The following is a 12,535-nucleotide window of genomic DNA, read 5'->3' on the forward strand; positions in this document are numbered from 1 at the left end:
ATATGAAATCTATCTTTCAAGACAGACAAGTGCAAAGAGTTACATTCAGGTAAAGGAAATATAATTAATACATAAAAAAGGAAAAAACTAATCTACAGAAAGAAAATAACTAAAGGTTTTTTGGTGATTATACTGACGCAGCGTCCTCATGCTCCAGGTAATACACAGAAGCAACTATAAAGGCCATCACATTGTAGATGATATCATTAAAACTGTCAAATGTTAACCAATAGTCTAGATACTCAATCTCTAGAAGGCTCTTAAGAGTTTTAAGTGTTGTGTGTGATTTTGATTCCCCTAATACAATAAACTGCAATGGCATTAGGATCCACACAAAGAAAAGCAGCCCAGTGGATCTCAGGATTAAAGGGCCAGTCTTACTGTGACAAGATACAGGAACTAGACCTTGTTAAGACATAAGTCGAGCAGGATACTTAGAGATATAATTGTGGCCCTCAAAAGCTCCTGCTTACAGATATATATTAGATGACATGTTTTAGTGCAGGGTGGAAATAAAAGAGTATCATTGACAGATACCAGAATGCATTTCTTCACACAAATGGCCATGAGAATCTAGAACAAACAACACTGTCATGTGGTTTAAGTAAAAACTCATGGCTTTTAAAGAATAAGATATTAGGAAAATTGAACTATTTGTTAACCAAATGTGTTTGATAGACTGATTATTTTCATCTCAACTGTAACATTTTTCATGCTATTTAGCAAAAACTCTGAAATAAAGCATCTGCTAAATAACAAATGCACCGCAAGAAATGAGGTGTTAAAGTTTCAAAGAAGACCACTTCAAAATGAAGAAAAAGCTAAATACTCCCTAAATAAAGGTGATTGAGTGCTTCCTAAATTTCCATTGCTCTAAACAGAAGAATTATATTAGAAGAATTTAAAGGAAAGAAAAAAATCTGTTATTCTATTGCATGTTTGGAATACTCATTGTTAAAGGCCACAGTGCTTGCAGGTTTTTACATCAGCCAGCTGGAGATTCAGAATCTTCTTTAAACTTTCATATCACCTCTTGGCTAATTTTGCTTCTTTTTAAATTTTTCCTGTATTTAGAATAATTTGCCAGGGCAGTTTCTTTAAAATATAAGTCCAGTTCTACAGTGTTTATGTGACCACAGTGAAGTGTTATCAGTAATTCTTTCATGACTAGATCACTGACTTGGTAAAGGCCTGGTCAATTGAGACGAGCATGCTCTGGTATAAATTACAGTGGCTAAATACTATGATTCATGCTGGTGTTGACTACTGCTTTATAGGAGCATTCTAGAAAAGAATGGGCTCACTAAAACAAGACAGACAGAAAAAAAGGGGATGTCCATTGTTTGACCATTTTCAGGAGGACAAACAAAAAAGCATGAGAATTACTATTATTGTGTACAGTGCCTTTTTATAGTGAACACCAACTTAAGTCACAAAATAAAAGATAATTGCTTCCATATATACAGTATTAGAATTGAACCACAGACATGTTAAGTAATTTGTTCAATGTCACATACTGAGTCATAGGTATAGATTGACCCAGCACCCTTATGACTAAAAGTCCCATGCTGAAATCACAAGATCACACCGTAGATAAACTGAGGTTTCTTTTATAGCTTTGTTGTAGATTTTGATGGTCAGACAGAAATGAACAAAATGTTTTGCCAAGGCAGTTACTTAAGGGTGAGCCAATCCACCCCAAATGTATCTATAATAACAATGAAAAGATACTCTCTTGCATTAACAGTCTCTTTTTACAGGCACATTCTGATAATGTAGATCTGCTCTGACTGACTCCCTGGGCTTGTGGAAGTGTTGCTAAATGTACTCACACTCTTTCCATTCTGCTCCCCTGTTAATGACGCTACCTGTTGTTATGTAAACTAGAAGGCTAAGCAATTGCTCACATTGGTCAGGATGCAGAATTCACACTTAATCATGATAAATATCTCTGCGAAAGCTCATCAAGTCAGCCCCAAGTGACAGTGACTACAAGCTAACACCCTACAAACAGTTATTTGACAGCTCACCTCGGGGAATGCTGCACACAAATGGTGCAAGTCAAGTTCCTTCCTCTTCTCAGGACGCACACTTACCCCCTTCTTCCAAAGTTTCCCATTACTGACACTTTTATGACACTGCCCAAGCTGGGACACATGATGGTTTGCACTGCTACCTTTCTCGTCTGTCTTTATTCTTCTGTCTGCATTTTTCCTTCCCATTGTTGTTTCATTGTTCTCCTTTATCTTTCATTTTCCTAGCTTGACTAAATGACTTTACTGAAATGCTGCAGGACACAGGATCCTGCTGTAAAACGACCTCTTGACCGCACCATGCCAGCATTTTACTGTGCAGAGCTCATTACAGGCAATAATCTTTTAAAGATGTCCATCACAGGTGCAGTAAAATTGAAAATCACAAAAAATGTTGACCTCAAGCTGCAATCTATGCCTTGCACTTTAAATATATATTTTTATTCATAAAGATTTTGAGCCTATACCTAGAAAAAGATTGCACAATGATGAATAAAAATGACAAAAAATTATAATGCAGTCAGAGGAGTTTAGATTTTCTATGAACTTAAGGCAAAGAGATCAAACATGACCTTGACAGCTTTTATTTAAGTACTAGCATCAGTTGTGTATGATGAGCTCATATTTATCTCAAGACATAGCAGCTGGAACATATTTTAGCTTCTCACTCCTACAGTAGTTCATGCTGCTACCTGACCATTTCAGTGACCTGAATTCACTACTTATGCCAGAGGTGAGATGTTCACCCTATAACTTTTCTCTGAGTACTCCATTTTGCTCTCACACTGCAAATATTCCATATTATCCTGGTAAGAATGAGTCTGAGCATGGGTGTGAATCAGTAGTATAAAATCAAGCTGTATTTGATGGATACTTGAATAGATTTAAATAAACAATAACTGAATAATTCTTAATGTTGGTGCAAAACACACCTTTTAACACTCACAAACTTAGTACCACACAAAAAAATTTACATAAAGGCCATACTGGATAGTGTCAGCTCCAAGAGCTACAGTAGCTGAAATGTTAATGCACTTTTTAATTTTATGTTGCTCACTGATGGTTCCTTGTTTGCTTCTTATGAAGTAGATTAAAGGAGATAATATTCTGAGCAGTTCACCTTGCTTTCTCCTTGTCAAATGGCCCTGGAGATCAATGGACAGGAGCCAGTCCTGGATAGGACACCAGTTTAGCTTTTGGCCAATTTAGATTAATCTTAACCATACAAGGAAGCAGACAGGATTGCACAGATAACCTACAAAATCCACATTGTAAGCAACCACCTAGTAATTAAACTAGAACCCATGTCCTGTGAGGCAGAACCTGAACCAACTACAAGGCTGTGCATTCAATAGTAATGTTTTAGCTGGTGACAGTTTTGGTCAGTAAAGTTTCAAAGTAAATATCTGTCAAAGGCTGCTGATCTTTGGACTCAGGGCTTTAAAAATAAACTTCTACAATTTAAACAGCAATTTAAAATAACCGTGGTATATAAGCCATAAAAAGTAAAACTGGGACACCACTGGGCAGCTGCTCTGCACCTTTAAATGTTTCACCTGCATGTTGTATTAAAGAGAATGCGAGTTTCACTCGAGTGAGCAACTCAATTATCCCCGTAATACCAGAGTCGTAATGTTCACAAATTCCATTACACAGGAAATTTTGCTTTTGGGCATTTCAAACAAACACTCCAGCAAAGAATAACAGCAGCAGCTTTTTCCTTGATATTTTTATATACACAAATTATTCTTCTGTCAAAATAAGAGCACACAATGCAGAGCTGATCCACAAATGATTTTTTAAAATGCTGATGACAAGGTGGGTTGTTGGTTCAAATCTGAGCAGGAGATTTTGCTCATTCTGTGAAAGTATGACACTCAGTGAGGAACGTGTTTAGCATGCTGACTGCATAGCTCCCTTATGATCACCACAAAGATTAAACAGTTCTTGTAGTGCTTATGTCTGCCTTGCTAATTGTTGCTTTGATAGTCAGATATTACAAAATCAAACAAGGCCACAATGGACTAACAAGCCTGATCTTATTTGGTTAGAAGTTCGAGGAATAAAAATTATTGTTCTGTCTTCTTGGAATTTATGACTGTTTTATCTAGTGATATATTTTTGTTTTCAATATATGAAGGTGATGCAATGCATTGTTATTAACAATTATTATTACATTATTATAAGCATAGATTTTCCTTTTTATTCGTGTTACTTAAGTATCTAAACTATCCAAAATACTTACTAACTAAAGCAGATTCTAATCACAATTATGTTTGCAGGATATTAAAACCCTTTGTTTTATGTCATGTTACACAACCATCCTCTGCTCCTCTTAGACATGATTAGGTCAAGGCTGTTCTATGACTATACTCGGCTGTCCTTCTGAGCATTTCAAATGAATCACAAAACACTTCTCATAATCCCATTTAGCAGGACTGCCTCCAACAGATAAATGGTTTACCAAATATAAAACAATACCAATTTAAAAGCTTTATCTTATACAAAAATTGTGTGTCTGTCTTTAAAGACTGTTAGATGAGAATTTTGTGGTCACTTACTGCCCGTGCACAAGATTGTTTTACTGATAACTAATAAACATTTTTAATTGCTGAAAAAATGAAACTGTAACTTGACAAAAAAAATGAAGGAATATTAAAATAAAACAGCATTTTAAAATCTTGTTTTCTTGGTCGTAAATAATTATTATCCCCAAGTCATCTTTACTGGGACTAAGTGATCTGTAAAATCCATGGAGTTCACATCTATATCTGATTGGCTGAAAATATTTCCTGCCTCTCACACCTCACCATTCTCTTTTTCTGAACCAGTGAAGACTGGGCTCATTTTGGTCTTTTTAGGCTGTTGTGTGACAAAACACAAATTTCACTGTTACATTTTCAGAAGAGTAGAGATATCACAATGCTTTTTAAATCTCAGTTTCATTCTTTTGACATATTTATTCTCGAGTTGCCCTCCAGCTGGAAATGTAATCCAGTATACAAAATAATTATCACCTGACCCAGGGTGCATTTATATTTCAGAATCATCCAGGAACACATTAGCTGTTGTTTTTTTAAAATTAGGAGGTTGAACAATACTAACCTTACTCAGAATATAAATGAGATCCCCTCTCTTGAATGATAACTCATCTGACTGGTCTCCTGTGCAGTCCCACATGCCTTGGTAGTAATTTGCATAGTCCACAGAGCTGTCTGCACATAAAAGCACAATTGAAAAATGTAAAACCAGAAATATAATGTTTAATAAATAAAATTAGATTTTTAAATGAGATTCTGTAGTTATATTTAACTGTATGAACCAAATTAGGGTTTCTCAAGGCGTGGCATAACTTCAAGAACCTGGTGTTGACTTCTACTCTTTTCAATATCTGTGTGGGGTTCGCAAGCTCTCTCTTTATCCATATGTTTTCCCCAATTACTTTTCACTTTTGAAATACATGTTTGATGGGTTAATTGGCCTGGTATGGGTGTATGTGTGCCAGTGTGCCCTTTGGCTGATGCTGCTGGGACTGCCTGTCTACTGATGACCCTGTAAATGGACAAAATGGTTCAAGAAAATGGATGGTTGGACAACTCTTCAAAATGAAATACATTATTGATAAATAATAAAATGTTATTTTGTGCCATACACACTTGCTAAACACAAACGTGATGCTCTAGTTGAAAGGAAAATAAATAATGATTAAAAAACTGATTAAATTTCAAATGATTGTATGATATGTGACCTGTGCTGTTTTCTTAAAAATAATTAAACACATCTTCAGTTCAAAGGTTTCCAGGATTATGTAGTAAGTTAACAGAAAAATAATGTTAAAGTATTTTATTTTATATTTACACAAATAAACCATGAAACAGAGAAAAGAAAAATAATATGCCTTATCTAAATTCATATTACACAAGCCAGTTTCTTTAAAAAGCAAAATAAGTGTCACTTACTGTATGAAAAAAAAGTCAAGTGCTAAACTTGGTATCATGTATGCGATTATAGAAATGACGCTAATAAATGTCTAAGGCCAACTATAACAGCTCAGCCTGCTGGAATCGCAGCAGTATATCATAGCAGGGAGCAACATTTTGTCGAGGCATATTCCTCATTTTGTAAATGAAGCATTAGCTTTAACTTGCATGATTACAAAAAATAAAAATAAAGGTACCTGACAATCAAGTCATCATTTCATTTCAAAACAAGTCATGCAACACTGAATAGGTATACTGCTCTACAAACTGAACCCCTCATTAGTAAATATTAAATATTTACACTTCCACACCACAGAGATTCAATGCACTTAAATAATAAATGCATTCACTAATTAATTTTCGGAAGTAGTAGCATTAGACAGGAAATTATTGGATATTGGTTAATTAATTTCACTCTAGTCTTATTAAAGGCAGGGTAGATCATTTCTAACTGTGGTTTCTTAACAGAGGGTTGAGCTCTGTGCTTGCATTTTGTAATTTCCAAGAGCTTGAACCTCGGAATGAGCTCTGTCTATTGTGCATTAGTAAGTTTAAACAGAGATCTGCTTTTATCTTTGCTGAATTGAACCTCACAACAGATGTCACATTTCCAAAAACTCAAAAGGAACTGAAGTGATTTATTTAATGGTTTATCCCAACATGAGTGAAAATAAGCATCAGCAGTTCATACAGGGCTATGTATAGACCAAAGCACCAGGATGTATTAGAAGTAAATAATTAATTTCACTCTTTAGCTAATTATACTGTTAGTTAAGGATAAGTGTGAAGTGGCAAATACAAATCGGCCTTGTCCAAGTCAGGTATTGTTCTTACTTTGAATAAACTAGAACAATGCACTGAATATCTGCAGTTACATTTCAGCCTGGAGTATGTTAACTTTGTCCTTTCTTTAAGTGACTCTCCTTTTTCTTTAAAGAATAATATTATGATCAAGTATTAGTATGAAGGCAAAGTCGTAAAAATCAAAATTTAAATCCCACCATTACTTAGTATTTTTTGCCTGTATTACATTCAGTTACAAAAACAAGAAATATAATCCAATAATAAATTGATTAGCGCCTTTTTATTTTTCCACATTACACATTGCCAGCCCATTCCCAGCTATAGTTTGCTTGTTCCAATGTCTGCGCCCCTCCTCTTCGACTCCACGTCCCCTACCGAGAGCAGTAGCAATATCACATTTCCACAAAATTCTCATTTATCTTGCATTAACTTCAGCAGCTGACAGAAACACCATTAGGAAACCAGTGATACGGCAGCGCTGACAAAAAAAGCAAAGGTTTTCTTCATTTTAAAGAGAACATAATTCCAACTGTGAAAGGATCTGTCATTTCTCTTCTCTTCAGTCTCCATTTTTTCTGCCGAGTCTCTGCTTCATCGCACATCTTTCTCCCCAGTTTCTCAGTCTACTCATTCTGAACTTGTTACCCTGGAACACCTCTACTGATCTCTGGGAGGAAAAACCCCAAATATAATTTGTGTTACTAGGTATCAAATACTGTATTCAATCAGGAGAATATACTCAGTATTTTCTATATTAGCCGTGCATCATTGAAAACAAGTAATGTCTGTGCCACTTATTATTCTTCAGATTTAATGGATTTACACAACCACATTAAATACTTTCAAAATGGAGGGTCTTGCAGAATAAACTAATTATACAAATGATGAAGAGAAGGGTGGAGTAGGTTAGTGGGTACAGTCTTAAAGACACATTATGGCAGTAGTGATTTGAATACTCAACAGCCAGAAGGCAGACAATGTCCCGGACCCAAGAAAAAGAAAACTCAAAGAGGTAGAACTGAACGCAACTCGTGAATAGAGCGGCCTAGTGGTGGAGGCACTGGACAAGTTGACTCTCTGGATCTGCCATACTATGTGATTTTAAATGAGTTTACCTCCCTATGCTCATGGTGTTAAAATAATGACATATAGGTAAGCTGAATTTATAAAGGAACTTGGGGTACTGTTCATTATAGAAAGGTGCTGTTAAAAATGAAGTTATTTGTTGTGAGTTTATGTATTGCACTTGCCAATTATTACTTATTAGTTTCACTGGTAATTTATCCAAGGCGACTTTCAATATCTGAGATACAATTGGTTGCATTTCATTTGTTTTTCCAATTGGCGCACAGGCATTGAAAAAGTGACTTACTCATGCACACAGTGTCAGTGCTAGGATCTGAGTCCACAATATCAGGGTTTGAAGTCCTATAGGTTCAAAGCCTTAACCACTTCACCACATTGCCTGCCAGAAAATAATTCTAGGTTCTAAAAACTTATACAAATTTAAAATGACCCTCACACCACACATTAACCACTTCAGCTCTTATATTGTTTTTGTATTTATCAAGTACTATAATGCTTTCTTTAAAGTCCATAGTCCAGGTTAGTGCATTCAACCTAAAATAACATTCTTAAATCAGCTTAATCCAATTCAGGATCAAAGTGTGGGTGGAAGGCATGCCCTATCCTGGCAGCACTGAGTGCAATGCACATGGCCTATTTAAAGTCAATAGTGAACTTGTCCTACATGTCTTTGGGGGTGTGGGAGGAAAATCTGATTACTAACACAACTGGGTTTGTGTAGCATTTCAGCCCTGGATGCTGAACTTCTTAGGCAGTAGCACTAAATACTGTCCACCATACTGGCCCAATATTTTATTTATAAATGGCAAATTTGTGGCCCAAAACCCAGAAACCCCAATGTTTTCCGCCCTGTGAAGCTTACTTTACTTTGTGGCATTCATTTTATGTAAGCCTTTACCTTACCTTACCCTAACCCGTTTATTTTCTTCAGTGACAATTTGCTTACCTATTACATTCAAAAACTGAAACTATATTACAACATGCCTCCAGTCTGAAGCTAATTAACATCTTGTATGCTTTATATGGTCTACCCTTAATTTGATGGCTAACCAATATACTTTTGTGTTTGGTTTAATCTGCTGTTACAAATGTGTTCTCTGCTAAGTGATAGTATAATACTGCAGATGCTGTAAAAAATGAAGATTTATTGATTGATTTATTTTTTTAGCACAGTCAATATTATCATAATTACGATGTTAAAAAAAACTACTTTCAAGCCATTTAATCATTGTTTTTTATTAATTGTAATAATCCATCTATCCACCTCTCCACCTGCCTATTCAGGGAATGTCATCAGTAGATCACCTTGGAGTTCTGCACAAGAAAATTATAATACAAGTAGTTCACTGAATATAAATAAAAATCAAAATGAATAAATAAGTATAATGCATGTCAAAAATCTGGCAACAGAGAACAAAACAAAAAATGCCAAATTTTCAGGAAACTGAGCTGTATTAAAAAATGCATTTGAAAACCTTTACAATAATAACTCCAATAACCTCAATTTTATTTTTTAACAATTACACCTCCAAATACATTATTTAACCATTATCTTACCTTGGCTCTAAATACCTTTGTAGACTTTCTCCCCATATCTGCATGGGCACTCTAGTTTTCCTTCTGCTTTCCAAACACAAGTTACAATGATTGGCTTTTCTAAATCAAACCAGTCTAAGTGAGGGGTGACAGGCAGAAAATGCTCTGGCTCTTGGGAACACTGAATTGGACAGGCAGTTATAGAAAATGAATTAATACACTGACACTTCTGTGCAGAAAAGGTGAGAACGTGCAGACTCCAAACAGACCACAACCTAACAAGGGATACAAACTTAGGACTCTGGATCCATAAGGTAGAAGTGCTAACCTAAATATACTGTTTCTTCAAAAGTGATTCATTGTTAGTGTTGATCAGTGAATTTCATCAAAGCGTTATTCTCAGCAAATTTGCTGTGTTCGCGTTCACCCTTGTTTGTCGAATTATTTACTAATAATTTGGCCAGCTCAGAAGAATATATATAACAACAGCACCCCATAATGCTTTGAGAGGCCAGTGTAACATCCTCCGTAACTGTAACAGCCAACATTAATGGGACTGCCCCCGGGTATATAATGCTGATCATTTGCATTACAGACTCTGTGGGACAAGTTATTTGTGCTTGTAGCCAAATGTGCAGGTCGATCTTCGAGTTCCACATTAACATAAGAGAAGGAGGAGGCATCAATCATGACACGCCACTTTGAATTTTCTGCCTTTAAAAGACCTACATATTTTTTCTGACTTTTGACTATGATTTTGGATTTCCGCTTTGTTTTGACGAAATCTATGATTGCGCCTCTCTGACTGCATACTTTCTTCTTTGATATCACAGAGGCACGGTGGTGCAGTGGTTGGCACTGCTGCCGCACAGCTCAGGTCACCTTTTTGGCTACAATAATCAGTCCAGTAGAGTTGGCAGAAGGTTTCCTAGCCCTCAGTTTCACTTTAAAGACAACTGCACCATTATAATAGACAAATCTAGTTCAGTTAGTCCTTCCCCATTGACTTTAATGCAGTTTGCCAAGTTCAGCAAATATTGCGAACATTTCCGTGATTTTGGGAAAATTGCAGCGAAGCAAACTCAGCAATGTTCACTCATTACTATTAATGGGAGCAGAAACTGTTATGTTATACTACAGCATAGACCAATGTTCATCATTTGATGAAATATAATGCTGATCTTAAGCTTGGTCTTTGAATGGTAATGCTAAGGACTTTTATTCATCACAATATTCTGTTTGAATTCCAGCAGAGATAACTTAGTTAATCATGGTGACTGTTATAATGCTTCATATTAAAGGTATGAAAAGAGTTGTAAACATAAGCAACCACAAATAATCTCATACTTTTATTTTAGGTGATACACATACAGCATGAATGTATGCAATGGAGAAGGAAAGAACAAAAAAGATCAAACTACAAACAATACCTCTTAAATTAGTTAAACAGAACCCCTGAAGAAGAATCTGGAGACTGTCGATGCTGAAAGGGTGACATGGTTTGAACGGCTCAATCTATTAGCACTATGACACTCACCAAGAAAAGCTCTTACAGAAAATTAACAATGGTTTCTGGGAAGCAGGGGTTACCCCAAAAATGGCCTCAGGCTAGCAAATGGTGCTGCCTTATGTAATTACTACACCTGTGGTCAAATACTTATATGAGAAGATCACAGGAATCTTCAGATAGGCTGACTTTCCTTCAGGTATTGACTACCCAAATTATCCAGTGCTTATTTCACACAGTTTTGCTAATAAGTAGCTTCACAAATTATTCAATCATTCAATAGTACAGAATAGTTTCTGTTATTTTACATAGGACAAAAAACAAGAGACCTCTTTAACTCCCTTGTACTGTTGTACCTGTTGGAAACTCATTAATTATTGTTCTTGTTCATTTTTGTATATATTATTCAGTTTTATTTGTGTTCCTGTCAATTTTTAGTATTAGCTTTGAGAAGTTTTTTTTTAACTTTGTTTTATGGTTGCGGCTTGTGTTTAGCTCTCCATGGGTACCATAATATTGTTTTTTGCAACAGCACCCATTGCCATATCACATGTCATTTGATTGCCACTATAAAAACAGCAGTTAGCTAAGTTTGCAGGGTCACCTGCATCCACTTTTGAAAAAAATCAAATTACAAAGCTGTACTTGTTTAGCAAAACGCAAACTTGGATTGTACTTACTACAGAAAGGCACTATATAAAAACAACTCTGTGATATCTCTCTATTATAATAAAAAAATCTTGGGAAGAGAGATGAGACATAACTTTCTCAGAAAGACTTTGTGGCAAGAGATTTACCAAGCCCGGGCTGGAAATAAAAAACAAAGAGTAGATGACAAAGTAGAACGTCGTAAAGAATTCAAAAATGTTGGCACAATACACATGCAGATCAGGTTAGAGATAATGGAAGTATGAAAATTCGAAAGTCTCAAAAAAATGATAGTAAAGATCGCATTAGCACAAACAAACAGAAATTACTCGGTGAAATAACGGAACAGCGAAAAGAGATCGAATATATTGTTGGATTGAATACATATATTGGATTTAAACTTTATGTCGAAGACTTGTAGAACGTCTAATTAGTGTTACCATCAGGGAAAAGTAGTGTTTCTTCCCAATGAAGAGGCATATCCGTGAAAATTAAAAGATTTGTTGTTTGGTGAAAGTGAAATCCCACAAGAGATAATTTCAAGCCCCGTGAGACAAGACTTTATGCAAAGAGATTTGGAAAAGTCCTGCCCACATCTAAAACATTTACAACCACGCACATGGTTCAATCATTTCTCATTTGTGTGAATGCTATTGTCAGACACACTTCATGTAGAGAGAAAGAAACAATATTCACTCACGGCATTTATACGTTGCGTTGTCACCATGTTATTCCAAACACTGAATCAAAATTCAATGTGATATTGATGAAAAGGTAAAAACCGAAGAGATCGAATATATGGACACAGATGATATGACAGCAGTAGATATTGTTTGGCTTTAAACTTTAAGTCAGAGACTTGTAGATTGTCTAATTGGGATTAATAAAGTATCTATCTATCTATCTATCTATCTATCTATCTATCTATCTATCTATCTATC

At 35.5% G+C, this 12,535-nt stretch overlaps 1 protein-coding gene across 2 annotated transcripts in view; it reads right to left on the reverse strand.

The window, feature by feature from the left end:
• skap1 (src kinase associated phosphoprotein 1) overlaps positions 1-12,535 on the reverse strand; it is a 268,145-nt gene that overhangs the window by 43,118 nt on the left and 212,492 nt on the right. For both annotated transcript variants that reach the window (XM_028819166.2, XM_028819165.2), the window contains exon 11: positions 5,139-5,248. In XM_028819166.2, coding sequence (XP_028674999.1) covers positions 5,139-5,248 — 110 coding nt within the window. The remainder of the gene's footprint in view (positions 1-5,138; positions 5,249-12,535) is intronic.

Source organism: Erpetoichthys calabaricus, chromosome 14 (genome assembly GCF_900747795.2).
Source record: "Erpetoichthys calabaricus chromosome 14, fErpCal1.3, whole genome shotgun sequence".
Classification (NCBI taxonomy): Eukaryota; Metazoa; Chordata; class Cladistia; order Polypteriformes; family Polypteridae; genus Erpetoichthys; species Erpetoichthys calabaricus.